This window comes from Leptonychotes weddellii, chromosome 11, assembly GCF_054177405.1.
Source record: "Leptonychotes weddellii isolate Sample4059 chromosome 11, ASM5417740v2, whole genome shotgun sequence".
Classification (NCBI taxonomy): domain Eukaryota; kingdom Metazoa; phylum Chordata; class Mammalia; order Carnivora; family Phocidae; genus Leptonychotes; species Leptonychotes weddellii.
In genome coordinates, this window is record NC_138379.1 from 90,450,257 (window position 1) to 90,468,127 (window position 17,871).

At 43.7% G+C, this 17,871-nt stretch overlaps 2 protein-coding genes across 6 annotated transcripts in view; both read right to left on the reverse strand.

The window, feature by feature from the left end:
- ACAT1 (acetyl-CoA acetyltransferase 1) overlaps window positions 1-3,907 on the reverse strand; it is a 23,899-nt gene extending 19,992 nt beyond the window's left edge. For all 4 annotated transcript variants that reach the window (XM_081799547.1, XM_081799545.1, XM_081799546.1 and 1 more), the window contains exon 1: window positions 3,768-3,907. In XM_081799547.1, coding sequence (XP_081655673.1) covers window positions 3,768-3,839 — 72 coding nt within the window. In that variant the 5' untranslated portion in view covers window positions 3,840-3,907. The remainder of the gene's footprint in view (window positions 1-3,767) is intronic.
- Window positions 3,908-12,615: 8,708 nt separating this feature from the next.
- CUL5 (cullin 5) overlaps window positions 12,616-17,871 on the reverse strand; it is an 88,780-nt gene continuing 83,524 nt past the window's right edge. For both annotated transcript variants that reach the window (XM_081799550.1, XM_081799551.1), the window contains 2 exons: window positions 17,736-17,859; window positions 12,616-13,275 (listed from right to left, as the gene is read on the reverse strand). In XM_081799550.1, the coding sequence (XP_081655676.1) occupies window positions 13,081-13,275; window positions 17,736-17,859 (319 nt within the window). In that variant the 3' untranslated portion in view covers window positions 12,616-13,080. The remainder of the gene's footprint in view (window positions 13,276-17,735; window positions 17,860-17,871) is intronic.

A 17,871-nucleotide genomic window follows, 5' to 3' on the forward strand; every position in this document is an offset into this window, starting at 1 on the left:
GCTAATTTCAATCAACAATTTTCATTTTAGGTATTTCATTTATATAATTCCCTTGTTAAAATCTTACATAATCCCGGGGTGCCTGGGTGGCTCAGTCGTTAAGCATCTGTCTTCGAGCCCCCCATCGGGCTTCCTGCCTCTCCCTCTCCCACTCCCTCTGCTTGTGCTCCCTCTCTCGCTGTGTCTCTGTCAAATAACTAAATAAAATCTTTAAAAAAAAATCTTACATAACCCCTTTGTTATATTAAATTTTTACAGCACTGAGTGCTCTTTTAGGGGTTGAATTGTGCCTCCCAACCCCACCAAAAAAAAAAAGAAAAGTCCTAACCCTCAGTACCTTAGGAGGTGACTTTATTTATAAATGTGGTCTCTATAGAATTAATCAAGTCAAAATGAGGTCATTAGGGTGGCCCTAATCCAGTATGACTGATGTCTTTATAAAAAGAGAAAATCTTAATGCAGAGAAAGATAAGCACAGAAGATGAAGACGGCGGGGGGGCGGGGGGGTGGAGATTGCCTTGTGCAGATGGAGGGTAGGAATGATAGATCTACAAACCAAGGGCTTCCAAAGATTGCCAGCAAACTACCAGAAACAAGGACGAGGCAAGGGGGTAATTTAGAGGGAGAGGGGTCTTGCCAACATCATGATCTCTGATTTCCTGGCCTCTAGAACTGTTTCTGTTGCTGTAAGCTGCCCAATTGGTGGTATTCTGTTACAGCAGCCCAAGGAAGTAATACACCCTCCTTGTAGAAAATCTCACTTCCCTTGGCTTTCAAATGACACTACATTCCCCTGCTTTTCTTCCATAACCTATCCTCTCTCTTCACTCACCTCGGCAGGTTCCTGCCTGTCTGGCCTGTCCTGAAACACCGTGTCCCAAAGGCCCCATGCTAAGGCCTCCCCGCTTCTCCCTCTCCACCTGCTTTCGGTGAGCTCACCAATGCCCATGGATGCCACTGTCATCAGCAGCTGATGATTCCCAAATCTCGATTTCCTCCAGTTCTCTTAGTCATCAAACCAGCAACTCCAAACTCAAGTCCAAAATACAATTCATCACTTTCTACAGTCACATCTGTTCCTCTGAAAACCACTACTGATCACCTAAATGGCAGGCCAAGGCCCCCAAATTATACCCAACTCCTTCTCACTAAGCTCCTCTTAGCCCATCAGTCATTCAGGTCAAAAGATTCTACCTCCAGGCTATCTCTGGCATCTATCCACCTCTGCCTACCTTTACTACCACTTCAGATTGCTCTCAATACTTGCCGCCTCGCCACAGTATTCTGTTCTTTTGTCCTGTAAAAGAGGAAAGGCCCAAGGACTGAGGTGCAAAAATCCACAGGGTGAAAGGGAATGGGAAGGGAGTAAAAACCGTGAGGGTATCTATCCATCAGGATTCAACCAGGAAAATAAAAATCATTCTATCTGAAATATAATTTAATGCAGAGATTAAACATACAGGTGATAGAAAAACTAAGAACAGGAGGCAGGCGGTAGAGATTAGCAACAGGAAGGCATTAGCACACATAGGCTGTTGGGACAAAGGGAAGCAGCAAGGTTACCAAAGCCAAGGGGTCAGGGTTACCTTGCAAAAGCAAGAACCAAAGGAGCCACAGACATTCTCAGAAACACCACCTAAGGGTAGACAGAAAAGAATCATCCTGGCTTCTCCCTTGCTATCTCCCAGTCTCCTACCAGTGTCTGGACCCAACCAGAAGCCGGCTGACAGACACTGTGATTTTTGCACCTGCAACAGTCACCCCCACAGCCCTACAGAGGAGAGGAGGGAAAGGAACTGGGAGCAAACAGGCTGAGGACTGGCACAATGCAAGAATTTTTTTTTTTTTTTAAAGATTTTTTATTTATTTATTTGACAGAGAGAGACACACCAAGAGAGGGAACACAAGCAGGGGGAGTGGGAGAGGGAGAAGCAGGCTTCCCGCCGAGCAGGGAGCCTGACGTGGGGCTCGATCCCAGGACCCTGGGATCATGACCTGAGCCAAAGGCAGACGCTTAACGACTGAGCCACCCAGGCGCCCCAGAAATTTTTTTAAAGTCTGAGTATTAAACAATAATTTGGGGTCAAAACAGCAAAACAGAGGAGTTTGAAGGAGTATCAAATGCAGTATAAGATCAAGATGAAACACACACACACACACACAAAAGCACTGGTATTCTTCAAATGAGGGGCACAGAAATCTAGTTACCAGAGGCTTAAAGAGAAAGGGGATATATTTAAAAAAAAAAAAAAAAAGTGGTTACAGCTGGAAAGGCAACAAGCTCCGATAAATTAGTCCATTACTTTGCTGACCATAAGGGAGACTTTGTTATTTGAAGGCAAACCTCAAAGAGCCAGTGCAATGGGTGAAGGTCGAGTTCTACTCAACAAACTGGCACAACAAGATTTTTCCAGTAAATGACCACTTCTTTCAAATAACTACCAATACTGATTCCTAGAATTCAATAAAATGAGGACCATAAATCATACGCTGTAAAACCTACAGCTACATTCTTCTCATCAGCAACATCCGCTTGATCGTAAGTTCTTAATTAAACTATAAATTAAGAGGGTTTCTGCATTCGTTTTTGGTTTTTTTAGAGGACCTAGCTCACCTAATTCACCTGGTCAACGTACTTTTATTTTCCTGACTTCCCAAATCATTCCATGAAAGCACGAATATGCTGATGAAGAACTGATCTGGGTCCATTTCCCAGTTCCCCTCTGCCGCTAGGTTAGAGGGGAAAAGAAAGAAAAAAAGGACTCCTCTTCCGTGGAAACCCACTCCTCCTGACTTTTCCATTAGCTCAGTCACCCAGGATGATTTCGACTCTTCCTTTTCCTCTTGGCTCCTCACACCCACTCCCTATTTGCCAAGTTCCACATTTATGCTTTCACAAATCTCTTGCATAATGCTGCTACCTCTCTCCTCCTCCGGCCAGCATGCAGCTCAAGTTACTTCACGCCAAAGTCATGTTTTTGCCCTCCCCGCACCTCAATCCCCCCTGACCTCTGGCTATGACAAATCCCCAAACATCAACGGTCTCCACTGACTTGGGTCAGATTCCAACTCTCAAACATGGGTAGACTGCAAAGTGTCCAACGGGAACCAACCTGTCAAAATCACGCTTCACCAGCCCCACCTTAAGTTCTCTACTCCTCGCCAGGTTTTGCCAGGCCGCAAATCTAAGACGCAGGCTCCCTGCTTTGACCCTCTTGGAAAGACTCCCTTCCAAGGCCTTGGCTCCCGCGTTCCCTAAGCACAACAAGCGGGAGCGAGGCGCGCCCCTGGACGCCCTCGGTGCCTAACACCCAGCACCATCTGTTCCTCGCGTACGGAAGAACCCCTTATTTCCCCGGTCAGTGTCAGGCCGCATCAGGCCGGGGCGTCTTCTCCTCCTCCCTTGGGGCCTCACGCCCGCAGGCCCGGTGATGCCCTAGCGCAGGAACACAGCACGCTGTAAAGAAAATCCCGGAGAAGGCGTACGGCGCCGGCTGCCGGTCAGGCAGGACCAGGGCTGGGCCCTTCCGGCGGCGGAGATCCGCGCCCCGCGCAACCCACGCACAAGCGAGCGGCAGGCGGCGGCGGAGACCCCGCAAACGCCGGCGACGCACAGGGGCCACGTACGGCGCGCGTGCGCGTGCGCGGCGCAGGGGGCTTCCCGGCGCGGGCCCGGAGGCCCACAGCCCGGGCGACGCGCGCCGCGAGCGCGGCCCTCCCAGGCAGGGGTGCCGGCACGCCGCGGCCCGGGTCCCAGCCGCCCTCACCTGCAGCGGCCTCTGGAGCAGGGGGCCGCGCCCGCGTGCGCTGCCGCGCAGAAGGGCCACCAGCACAGCCATGACCTCCGAGCGCCTAGACAGACTTGACAGGCGGAGACGACGGACGCGCGCAGCCAAGTCCCCGCGCCGCTGCCCCGCCCACCCCGCCCTCTCCAATAGCAGCCTCGGACGGCGGCGGCGTGCGTGGCTATTGGCCGACAGGACGGGGCGTGACGGCCGGGGGCGGAGCCTCACAGTACAGACTCGGCCTGAGGTGCTGGCGCGGAATCCGGCCGGCACGTGACAGACCGCCAGTCCCCTTTCCGCCACTCCGACCTTGGCACGCTGAAGTGTAGGTGTCCTGACCCGAGCGTCTTCTGCTCGTGGAGCTAGCTTCTCCCACTCAGACCCACCCAGCTCATTCAAATGTTATTGAGCAATCCAGTTAGCTTTTTGTTTGCTTTTAAAGGTTTTATTTATTTCAGAGCGAGAGAGCACACACACGGGGGGGAGGGGCAGAGGGAGAAGCAGACTCCCCGCTGAGCAGGGAGCCCGAGGCCGGATTCGATCCCAAGACCCCAGAATCATGACCTGAGCCGAAGGCAGACGCTTAATGGTGGGAGCCAGGCGCCCCCCCAATTATCTTTTAATTTATGATGAGATACGTTTGCAACTACATTTCAGTAAGAGGAGGAATAGAATACATGCTAATAGCTAACTTTACTGAGCAATTAATAAGAATGTTTAATTTAGGTTTACTTATTTATCTTTTAAGTAATCTCTATGCCCAACATGGGGCTCGAACTCAGACCCAGAGATCAAGAGTTGCATGCTGGGGTGGCTCAGGTCATGATCCTAGGGTCCTGGGATCGAGTCTTGCATGGGGCTCCCTGCTCAGCGGGGAGCCTGCTTCTCCCTCTGCCTCTGCCCCTCCACCTGCTTGTGCCCAGAGAGAGAGACAGTGAGAGAGGGAATATATTTAGGTGCCCTTAAGATCTTTAAAAAACAAAAACAACAACAAAAGAGTTGCATGCACAACCTACTGAGCCAGCCAGGTGCCCAATTAATAAGAATTATATTAATCTTGGGGAGTCTGGGTGGCTCAGTTGGTTAAGGGTTGTACTCTCGATTTCAGCTCAGGTCATGATCTCGGGATTGTGAGATCAAGCCCAGAGTTGGACTCCATGCTCAGCAGGGACTCTGCTTGGGATTCTCTCTCCCTTCCCCTCTGCCCCTCCCCCACTCGTGCTCTCTCCTTCTCTAAAATAAATCTTTAAAAAAAAAATTATATTTTTTTTTTCGGTGCAAAAAGGTGTTTTTATTATAGCACTGGGACAGGACCAGTGGGCAGACAGAGCTGCCAAAAAAAAATTATATTTAATCTTCACAAAAACTCCATGTATTACATGCTATTCTTATCCACCCCTTAACTAAGGAACTAACTGAATGAAATACTAAGAAGTTAACTTTTTTGTCACAGTTGCACACAAAGTGGTGAAGCTGGGGTCAGAACTGATTATCTCAACATTGCATCACTTTGCTGTTCCTTTTCCCAGAGAACCATGGACATGTCAGCTATGATGATTGTCCTCACATTTTGGGAACCCATTACTTAACCTTAAATCTTCACCTGGCGACAACAAATCTTTTTGTCTCTAACATTAGTTTCTTTTATTGTCATATAGAAGATACAAGGAGTGGGGTACCTGGGTGGCTCAGTCAGTGAAGCATCTGCCTTCAGTTCAGGTCATGATGTCAGAGTCCTGGGAGTCAGGCTCTCTGCTCAGCAGGAAGTCTGCTTCTCCCTCTGCCTCTGCCCCTCTCCCATCTCATGCGCCTGCTCTCTCTCTCTCAAATAAAATCTTTTTTTAAAAAAGAAGATACAAGGAGTGACAGCATACAACTTGCCCCAAGCCCATATTTTTCCTCAAGTAAAATTCCCACCCTTCATTATGTTTTGTTTGAAATTGCTTTATTGACAGCTGAGGGAGATGGTATTTTTCAAAGATGGCCACACCTGTAGTTAGCCCCACTGACAAGCTCTTCTTTCCATGTGACTGGGGTTTGTGTTCCCTCCCCTGGAATCCGAACCCGGACTGCCGGGACCAGTGCAGTATGGCAGAAATGAGGTCGTGTGACTTCCCAGGCTAGGTCTAGGCAGAAATATGGATAAAAAGCCTTAAAATGATTCCAGTCCCCAGCATTCAACCCTTCCAGCTGAAAGCCCAGTCATTATGGAGCAGAGATAAGCCCTCCCTTCTGTGCCCTGAATTCATGATCCACAGAACCCATGAAAGAAATTAAATGGCTGTTTTTGTTATGTTCGGGGTTGTTTCTTTGTTTTAACAAAGCAATAGATAAACACAGCACCTCTATCTTTAACTTCCCAGGCACCCAGGTTGTCCCTTAAAGTAGTGCTTGATTCCTTCACCTACCAGAGCCTCTATATTCAAGGTCACCAAGTCCTACCTCCTTCCTTTGAATATCACACTCAATGCCTTCTCTCTTGCTGAGCCTCTTCCAGGCCAAGTAAAAACCTTTTCATACCTATTGCTTCAACAGCTACTGAAAGAAAAATCATTACGATATGTATCCATGCTTAAGCTCTGGGTATGTGTGTGTGTGTGTGTGTGAGGCCCAAGATATATATACCCATATAAGATATATAGATATGGGGGCGCCTGGATGGCTCAGTCGTTAAGCGTCTGCCTTCGGCTCAGGTCATGATCCCAGGGTCCTGGGATCGAGCCCCGCATCGGGCTCCCTGCTTGGCGGGAAGCCTGCTTCTCCCTCTCCCACTCCCCCTGCTTGTGTTCTCTCTCTCGCTGTCTCTGTCAAAATAAATAAATCTTAAAAAAAAAAAAAAGATATATAGATATGGATACAGATTTTAAGAGGTATTTATTTGAGAGAGAGCATGAGCAGGAGAGACAGAGGGCGAGAATCTCAAGCAGACTCTGAACTGAGCACAGAGCCCAGTGCGGCTCAATCTCACCACCCTGAGATCATGACCTGAACTGAAACCAAGAGTCGGACGCTCAGCCGACTTTGCCACCCATGTGCCCCCCCAAATGTCACAGATTTAAAGCAAACAATCCCACTGACCACTACTTACCACTCTGTACATGTAGATAGTCCACTTCAAAATGTAGGCCAAGAAGCAAGCCAGCAGCTACCTGGGATGGTATAAACATGCCATGAAATGTTTAACACTCAGCAAACACAGTGGAAGTGAAGGTAAACAAAGGTCAGATTGTAGATATAAAACAGAGAATTAATAAAGTGCGGTGGGGAGGGAAGCAGTAGAGAATTCGATCAAGGTTGCTGACCTGGGAGACTGAGTTAGTTCCTAAGTGGAGCAAGTGTGTGACTCTCTTCTTTTTTTAACATTTTGTTTATTTATTTGAGAGACAGCACAAGCAGAAGCAGCAGCAGAGGGAGGCAGAGAAGGAGAAGCAGGCTTCCCACTGAGCACGGAGCCCGATGCCGGGCTCGACCCCAGGACCCTGGGATCATGACCTGAGCTGAAGGCAGACGCTTAACGACTGAGCCACCCAGGCGCCCCAAGTTTCATGGTTTCAGGTCTCACATTTAGGTCTTTAACCACTTAATTTTGTGCACGGCCTAAGGAAGTGGTCCAGTTTGGGGGCGCCTGGGTGGCTCGGTCAGCTGAGCGCCTGACTTTTGATTTCGGCTCAGGGTCATGATCTCAGGGTCGTGGGATGGAGCCCTTCATCAGACTCTGCGCTCTGCAGGGAGTCTGCTTGACATCCTCCCTCTCCCTCTGCCCCTCCCCCCTCAAATGAGTAAATAAATCTTAAAAATAAAAACAGTGGCCCAGTTTGGCCAACACCGTTTGTTGAAAAGACTGTCCCTTCCCCATTGTGTAGGGGAAGCCTCTCTTGTCACAGATTGATGGTACACGCATAGGTTTATTTCTGGGCTCTTTATCCTGTTCTATTTACGTGTCTAATTTTGTGCCAATACATACTCTTCTCACATCCAAGCTTTGGTGTTCCATCTGTAGGGCATGGACAGAAGATGCAGCGTAATTCTTAAGGGGCCCTAGGGTTTTCAGGATGGTACGTGAGCATTGGCTTCAACTTAGTCACCAGCTGCATGAGCCCCTAAGAGTCAGCCTGTCCTTTGAAGCTCTGAGGCGTTGACTTCTCTCTAGCAAAGTCCTAGATGGCACCTTCTTCCAGTAGGAGGCCAGGTCATCCACACTGAAAATCTGTTAAGTGGAGCCACCTTCGTTAATTCTTCTGGAGAACTTGCTGCAGCTTGAACATCAGCTCTCATTACTGTACCTTGCATTTGACCTCTGCTAGCTTCAGTCTGCAGCTTCTTCTCTCTCCGCTTTCACGAAATTGAAGAGAGTTAAGGCCTTGCCCTGGTTCAGGCTTTGGCTTAAAGGAGTTATGGCTGGTTTGATCTTCTGTCCAGACCACTAGAACTTTCTCTGTATCAGCAATAAGGCTGTTTGGCTTTATCATTCGTGTGTTCACTGGAGTAGCACTTTTAATTTCCTTCAAGAACTTCCTCTTTGCATTCACAACTTGGCTGTTTGGCACAAGAGGCCTCACTTTCGGCCTATCTCCGCTTTCAACACACACCTCACTAAGCTTAATTAGTCCTAGCTTCTGATTTAAAGTGAAAGATGTGCGACTCATCTTTTCACTTGAACACTTAAACGCCACTGTAGGGTTATTAATTGGTCCAATTTCAATACTGTTGTGTCTCGGGAACAGGGAGGCCTGAGGAGAGGGAGATGGGGACACAGTCGGTGGAGGAGTCTGCACACACACATTTATCGGTTGAGTTTACCGTCCTTGTGTGGGTGCAGTTTGGGGCACCTGAAACCATTACATAAGTAGCATCAAAGATCACCGATCACCGTAACAAATATAATTAAAGTTTCAAATATTGCAAAAATTACCAAAATGTGATTCAGACACAATGTGAGCAAATGCTATTGGAAAATGAAGCTAGGTTGTCACAAACCTTAAATTTGTAAAACAAAAACAAAACGAAACCCCTCATCTGCAAAGTGTAATAAACTGAAGTGCAATGAGGTATGCCGATACAAAATTCCTGGGGCCCTGAAAGTTTAATGGTAAATCTATCTCAAGGTTTAGGTGAGTCTTACACGGAGACCATACTTTTCTATCAACTCCCCACCCCACCCCAATCCCTGCTCAAGTCCCAAGCTGAGCTTAAGGTCACTATGAATACAATAGACTTAAGGTCTGTGTCTCCCCCAAAACCATACATTGAAACCTAATCCCCAAAGGGATGGTATTCGCAGGTGGGGTGCTGGCTGTGAGAGATGACTAGCTCAGGAAGCAGGGCCTTCGTGAATGAGCGTAGTGCCCTTACGGAAGAGACCCTGGGAGTTCTCTCAGCCCTCTTTCCTCCATGTGAGGACACACCCAGAAGTCAGCAGCTGCACCGTGCAAGAGGTTCATCACCCAAACCAACCACACCGACACCTTCTTCACCCTTGACTTCCAGCCTCTGGGACTGTGAGAAACAGATTTCTGCGGTTTATCAGCCACCCAGGCTATGGTACTTTGTGAAGGACACTGTCCATCCTCATAAGCTTATTACTAAACTATCCCTAGCTTTGAAACTTAAATATTTCACAAATTTGCACACAAAAAAAATTTTATATTTGTTTTTATCTGATATAAAACTTAAATTGTGGTTATGACATGGCTTATCTAACCTGTGAAAGGATGCATTAATCACTTTCAGGTCTGAAATAGTTTATCTTTTCCAGGCATGATAACCTTAGGCTGCTATCATCACTGAAAAAGCGACATTCCTGATAGCTTTCGTTATGGACTAAAATTTGAAATCTAAAAGAAATAAGTGGGTTAACTTTTCATGTTTCTGATTCCTAAGGCTAAGATTTACTATTTCACCATGAAATGTATAAATACACTTATTACACAAATTTAAGTCTTAAAAACTAACAGTAGAACATCAATATTTTCTGGATAGGTGAAAGCTTTTATATTACACTTTTATTTTGCAAGAAAATAAATTATACAACTTAAAAAATAAAATCCAAAAATTAAGCAGTTCATCAAAATATTTCAGCCTACTCCATACAGAAACTGCTACCGTTTAAAATTGTACAGCATTATCATCTCAGTACGTAGCGGCACACATTCAAAACCGTATATACCACACGAAGATAAAGTCCAACTTAGGAACGCAAATTTGCTCAACACTCCAGACGACATATATAGTGTAGATGACAGGAAAGCTCTCAGGTAATGTTGATTTCACAAACATGACCTTGGAAGAGTTTGTAAGATAGCATCCCAGTCATTTACATGAAAATAGAAAAACCGGCTTGAGTTTAAGATGGCAAATCTTTCTGAAAAACTAGAACTTTCACCCAAATTGAATGTTTAAAATTTGCCCTGTGAGCCGGGCCAATGACATCCTACTGCAAATAATGCAAAATACTTTGTAACTACTCCGGTCATATTTTGTATTAAATTCAATAAAAAGTAAAAACAAGAAAGCTAACAGTTCGTTTTTGGGAACTGTAACATTTACGCATAAAATAAGAGTAAGAGACTTAAATAAACAGGTTGACAATGCAGGGACCCCTCCAGTAAACGTAAAAATTGGAAAACTTCATAATTTATTTCAACATCCTCATTAAATCATGGGAATACTAATGTCCTAATATTTATCGCATTGTAAGCATCAAAATTGTTTCTTTTTACTCTGGCAATGAGGACAACAAAGGTTAACATTTTCCAGATGGCTCCAGCTTTGTATTAGTGTTCACAGTTTAAATTAAGCTGTGGTGCGTCCCACTGCCCTACTCCTGGCAGCCTGGATTCTCCTCACCACCATGGCACCACTTGGAAGTGCAATCAGAGGAAAGGGACTCAGTAAAGGATACTGTGATTCCGTACCTTTCGCTAATCGCTGGGAAGGTTTTTATCAGGTTCTTTTTTTTTAAATTAGCAAATCTATCATCAAGACACATTTAAAGAAAACTGAACAATGGCACACAGGCACCTCGTCAACTAAATCGTTTTCATTAACACCAAAAAGTAGTTGAACTTTTGTATACATAACAGCAACAACAAAAATGATGAAAACTGTTACGTCTACAGTATTTGCTGCTGTTCAATTTCCCAAAATACAATTAGGACATAATTTGCTATTAAAAAATTTATAAAATTTAATAGAAAACGTGGCTATGGATTTAGAGTTACCCACTTTTGCATTAAACTTTCCTTTATAAATCAAAACATCATGGCTCTCATTCTTAAAATGACCAAAAAGATGAGAAATTCCAAACCTGTTCTGAGAACAATTATGGTTTAAAGCAACAAATCTGAAACTTTAAAAAATGACCTGTAATTCTCCCTTCCACTGTTTTCCCTTGGGCATTCGAATATGGGAGAAGCAAATATGCCCAATCCTGAACTATTTGTTAAATGTAAGGGCCACAATTATAACAAATTATTTTTTTTAAATTTCAAATATATCCATCGTCCGCAGTCATCAATTTAGTTTAATTCTCCACAATGCACTCGGTCTAATAACGGACACATGCTGCCCCCAGAGCTAAATGTAAGATTTTAAATTAGAAACAAAATTCCAATTTCCTATGAGTTGCAGAACAGGCATGTGAATATACCCAGCGACACCTTCCATGTTTTGAATTTGCTCTCCTTCCTTTCAGCAGGCAGCTCACAACGCCTCTTGGGACTGGGGACAGATTCCATGGAACAGTCCTGAAAGCACCTTGCATAATACTGTCTACCATGCACCTTTCAAAGCTCAGCACTCCACTTCCTACTATTTCCCAAATCATAGGTTTAAAGTATTACTTAGTATCAAACAAGATAGAAAAGCATTTGCAAAAAAACTTGGAACGTGCAGCATAATGAATAAAAATCCACGTAGAGTCACTCTTTGCCAACGGGGAATACACTTTTCTCCGCTAAGCTGCCCGTGTCCTCAAGTCCTGAACTCTGCGTCACTCTGGGTATTCAGTGGCTGGCAACTAGTAAGTTGCTACTTTGGATTGACTGAAAGGAACAAGGTAAGTGTTGCCTTCTGAACATTTTAAAAATGTTTATTTTTAAAATATATAAATATATATGTACATATATTTGGCAAGTTTACTGCTCATATTAAGACTGCAACAATTTTGCTCATGCTTTTCAGGTCTTATGTTGTGGTTTTTCTCCTCCCCCTACGTAACGGACACTCCTTTTTAAAACAGAATGTCTTCCTTTCCAGAAACCTGAGGCTATAAATCCCTAACCATGAGACTTTAAAATTCCAAAATATTTCTATGCTGCAGATCAAGAAATAGTTACATAACTGTATTATGTGAGAGGAGATTTCTGCCTTGTTTTTAATAAATTCGGAGATAACCAAATTTGGCATAATAAATATTAGGTATACAAACATTAAGTGTGTTAGTGAACACACTTAATATCTTTGTTTTGCTATTCTGACTCTGCAGTTGAAATGACCGACTTCTCTCCATACATTTTTTTTAAACAATTGGAGCAACAAATTAATATAAGCTTCAGTTTTTCAAAACAAGCTCTCCAGCCATATAAAATTTAAAAACTCCTTATTTAACACAAACATCTAAAGTAGCAGTCTCCTGCTTAAAGAAAGCCAACGTCTGTAAGTTGGAAAAATTTAATATCATTTTCAGGTCACCATTAAATCCAGTTACTATACTGAAGCAGGGCGTGAACAAATAGTGTTATATTATTAAATACGTATCTTCTCACCTATATCTGCCCTCCCCCAATGTTGTGCAGACCAGCTCCCTCTTTTGATCAAAAGAAACCAAGAGTGCTATTTCTAGTTTTAATTGCATTTTAAAAAAAACAAAACATAACAGCATTATTCAGTGCACGAATATCTGAAGATCCTTCCTTGTGCAAGTACATTTTCGTGAGAGAGGAAAAAAAGAGAGGAGAAAAAAAAAAAAGCAACAAGAACCCCGCCCTCACCCTTCCCGACTATTTCTTCTGGTGGATAGAAATCAAATTCACTTTTACAAGTTCATCATGGGCTCTTCATGAATGCAAGTTTCTCCACAAAACAGCATGCTGTTACAGAGTGTGCAACATGAAGGGAATGCCATCATGCTAACTAATGTGATTGGCAAGATAGAGTTGTTTTGTCAGGTAAGGCAGAGATTTTAATATTTATGTAATCAAAGTCCAAATAAACCTTCCTCCAGCACAAACTGTTACAACTTTCTGCCCACGCACTCTGAAATTTGGGTTCTTAATGTTGTCCATGATGTTCAAGATTATGCCATGTATATGAAAGTGTTGATGTCAGACTCGTCTCTTCGGATGTATTTGTGCTCTATTAGCCACTCTATTTGCTCCTTTATCATTTTCTTTTGTGGCAAAAACATGTTTTTCAAAATTTCTACTAATTCAGTCTGCAGCTGAGCATTACTAATTTTCTTTCTCATCTTCATTATTTGTATGATTGCTTCCTAAAAGAAAAACAAAAATGAAAGATCATTAATAGATTAAATTTTAAGTAAAACAACAAAACATGACGTTTTATGTATTTCATTCTCTTTCCAACATCCATCCAAAAGACTAATCACTAGATTAATCTTGAGACCAGCAGCTTTTACTTAATATACTTTTTTCCCACTCACTGTAAAAGAAAATCTGATTATGAAGATTTTGAAAAACAAGGAAAAACAAAATTACCCATAACCTCTCTGCAGAAAACCACACCTAATGTTTTGGGATACTTCCTTCCATTACTTTTTTCCACATTATGCACGTTTTAAAAATTTCTCTTAACTGTGAACACAGTATGTATATAAACTGGTATTAAGTATCAATTAAGATACAACAAACCCCTTACACACCCTTTTCCATCATAGGCAGAGTTACTTCTTTGTGTAGAAGCACATGCCAGCTGGTGTCTAGTTTTAAAAATCAGTAATTACTACTCTTTATGTATTTATCAGAATAATAAATTATATCTGCTATAAATATTACCTTCAGTTTATTGATCTAATGAAATATTCTGACTTCCTACAGGAGTAAGCACTGTTCATCTATGTCAATTTTATAAATATTTCCTTGATGATTTAATTACTATTTTTTTTTAAAAGATTTTATTTATTTATTTGAGAGAGAGAGAATGAGAGACAGAGAGCACCAGAGGGAAGAGGGTCAGAGGGAGAAGCAGACTCCCCGCCGAGCAGGGAGCCCGATGCGGGACTCGATCCCGGGACTCCAGGATCATGACCTGAGCCGAAGGCAGTCGCTTAACCAACTGAGCCACCCAGGCGCCCCTTAATTACTATTAAGTTTGTAATAGGGATAATTCAAAAATTATTAAATATTCTTTTCTTTTGCTTTTTTTTAAAAGATTTTATTTGAGGGAGAGAGAGAGCAAGAGAGCATGAGTAGGGGGAGGGCCAGAAGGAGAGGGAGAAGCAGGCTTCCTGCTGCGGGGCTGGATGCCAGGACCCTGGGATCATGACCTGAACCGAAGGCGGACGCTTAACGAGTGAGCCACCCAGGCGCCCCATTTTTTTTGCTTTTCCTGTAGGAGCTCTCTCCTTAGCAAACCAAAGCCATCTGTCTGCCTTGGTGGAGATTAGAATTTGTTAAAGAAGAAATGTGAAAAGAGAAAATGAGAGGTAATACTGGCTTTTCACATTCAAAGTGAAGTTTTGCTGCAAAACGGTAACAGACTTGGGCACCAGGCACTGTTCCACAAGAGAAAAGACTCTTCCACATCCCCGGCAGACATGAGGATCCCTCCCCCATCATGAGGAGGACAGTGAAGTCCTCCCATTCTCAGTGTATCGAGATGCCAGGCTCCCGATGCCAGGGGCTTACGTCAAGGGTCCAGGCAGAAAGAAGGAAGGGCGAAAGCCTTCAGGCACGTGAAAATCTCGGGAGCCAGGAGGGAGGACTGACTGTACGTGTCTCAAGCTTTGGCCGAGGTGATGAAAGTGGCTGTGCTCGAGAGGTGATGAGGGGAACCGAGCACGGGGGCGCTGGCCCTGGTCTGCACTTGCCAGCCGGCCATCACTGGAAGACGGGGCATGACAGGATGGGAAGAACACGCACTCCCGACCCTCCTCCAGTCCCCACATGGCACAGGTGGGGTGCAGAGCTAACAAGACCCCCACAGGCCTTCAGTTCCAGGCCAGAGTCATGCTGCAGCAGCAGTGAGAGTGACAGGAGCACCTGCAGGCCAAGAGGCCACACGGGAGATGGGACAGAGGCTCAGAGAGCTGAAGGGCTCCGTAAGCACAGAGGACAGGCGGTCAGAGCAGGGAAGAGCCCATGTGTTCCTTACCAACTGGAAAAATAATGAACCAGAGCTCAGTAGCAGCAGATAGCAACAGAAAGTCAGGCTCCCGTGGCTGACACGGAAAGCACTGCACAAAAAAAGCAAGAACCCAGGCCACTGTCGCAAGGATAGGACAGTCCCTTCACTGTCACTACGAGGTCAAGTGAATTCCTCTCGCCCTCGATCCTTCCAGATGCCATCTGTGAAACAGCACAGAGTGGGGCTGACTGGAGGACTATCGGGAGAAATGAGAAAGGCTGAGCACTACCTGAAGGGACAGCCCGGATTACTGGACTGTACATAATCAGCCATCAGTTTAAGACAAAGCAAAAAACTTCATTTTCTTGCACGTCCTATAGAATGACTATACCTGCTCAACTTGAATCCATCTGGAATTTATCCTGGTGTAGCCAGAAACTGGAACTATACCCTGATTTTCCCCCCAAACGTGAAACTCCCCCAAATCTCTTCCTGAATTCCCTTGTCATGGCTCATGGAAATTATTTCCTTTATTCCAAAGTTCGTCTATATTTATAGAGTAGGTTCAATTCTGAGCTATTTTCCTCAACCAATCTGCCTGTTACACTGTTTTATTTCGTAGATATTTTAGTAAGTGTTCACATTTGGCAAAGGCAAGTTCCACCAACACCTTATTCTTTCTTTTTTTTAAGGATCTCAAACACTCTCATTTATTCTTTCTCATAAAACTGAGAATCAAAATGTAAAATTCCCAAAATATTCCCAGTCGAATTTTTACATGGGAAAAATCGACTTCCTAAGTAATTCAGCCTTATCACTGAAGAACATGGTTACTGCATGCTGAGCAAAAGAAGCTAGACAGAACAAGTACGTTCACTGTCTGATTCTATTTCCATAAAGACTCGGAACAGGCAAAACTAGGCAACAGTGAGGGGTAGTCCGGTGGGTCGGAGGGGGCCTGGCTGGACTGACAGAAACCTTCTGTATCTTAACTGAGATGATGCTCACACAGGTATGTACACTTATCAAAACTCATGGACAACCTGTGAAATGTGCATTTTACACGTAAATTACACCTCAATAAAAATTTTAGCCAAGAGAAAAAGAGCAAGATCTTTCTATTTATTTAAATCTCCTTTTGACTCTCAGTAAAGGGCCATGAATTCTTTTTAAAGAAGTGCCTATGAATTCTATGGTTTCTTTTTTTCTCCTTTACTTTTTTTTTTAAGATTTTATTTACTTATTTGAGAGACAGAGCGCACAAAAGTGGGGGGAGGGGCAGAGACAGAGAATCTCAAGCAGACTCCCTGCTGAACGAGGAGTCCAGCGTGGGGCTCCATCTCACGACCCAGAAATCATGACCGGAGCTGAAATCAAGAGTTGGATGCTCAACCAACTGAGCTACCCAAGTGCCCCTTTTCTCTTAAGTTTTTCAAATTTATTGCTAACTAGAAAAGCAACTGATTTTTATTCATCTGTTCCCTGCTCCTTTATCATACTATATGATCTAGAAGTGATGAAATATTTTAATCTTTTCTTCTTATTTGTTTCATATTTTCTTGAATTGGCCAGCAGTTTCAAATAGTATTAAATAAAAACAGCAAAAGTGGAATAACTTGGTCTTAATAGTATTTCTTTTAAGATTTTTATTTATTTGTCAAAAATAGAGAGTGAGTGAGCACAAGTGGGGTGGGGGGGCCACAGGCAGAGGGAGAAGCAGGCTCCCTGCTGAGTAAGAAGCCCAATGAGGGACTCAATCCCAGGACCCTCGGATCATGACCTGAGCCAAAGGCAGACGCTTAACTGACTGAGCCACCCAGATGCCCCTAATATTTCTAAAGTTAAAATGGTCACACATCAGTTTGCAGTAAGTATTCTTTATCATGTTCAGAAGGGACCACAATCCTAGCTTTAAAATGTTTTTGAAAGTAGAGGCGCCTGGCTGGCTCAGTCAGAAGCGCATGAGATTCTTGATCTTGGGGTCGTGAGATCAAGCCTCACATTGGGTGTGGAGACTGCTAAAAATAAATAAATAAAACTCAAGAAAAAAAAGAAAGTTTTCAAAAGTGTTCCCTAATTTCATATTACAATGGAATTATAAGTCTTAAAATTAAGTAAGAGTTTAAATACTTCATCCTAGAATTATAACTTATTGTGGACACACATTAAATCAATTGTGATCAAAGGGAGACATAACTTAAAACCAAGGTTTTGCCCAACCAGCAGAATCTACCAGAGGCCATCAAGACATACAGACATCTCTTTCAGCAACTAAGAGAATGCCAGCAATGCCATTTTTAAATTCCAGTAAAATGAAAATTAGTTCATTACAGTTTGAATACCTACATGCTTTTAAATTAAAAAAAAAAAATGGGTGCCTGGGTGGCTCAGTTGGTTAAGCGACTGCCTTCAGCTCAGGTCATGATCCTGGAGTCCCTGGATCGAGTCCCGCATCGGGCTCCCTGCTCGGCAGGGAGTCTGCTTCGCCCTCTGGCCCTACCCCCTCTCATGTGTTCTCTCTCGCTCTCATTCTCTCGCTCTCAAATAAGTAAAATCTTTAAAATAAATAAATAAATGAAAATAAAAAAAATAAATTAAAAAAAATGAAATTTTTTTCAAAGTATAGACATTCTGCCTTATACAAACCTGGGTTCTAAGTATTCTTAGTTGAACTATTCCTTCATTCTCTTCTTCTCTCATCCTTTCTGTAGTGAGCTGCAAGCGTCCAATCAAGTTGATTTTACCCCTTTTCTGAACTTTTGCATTTTTTCTATAAAAAACA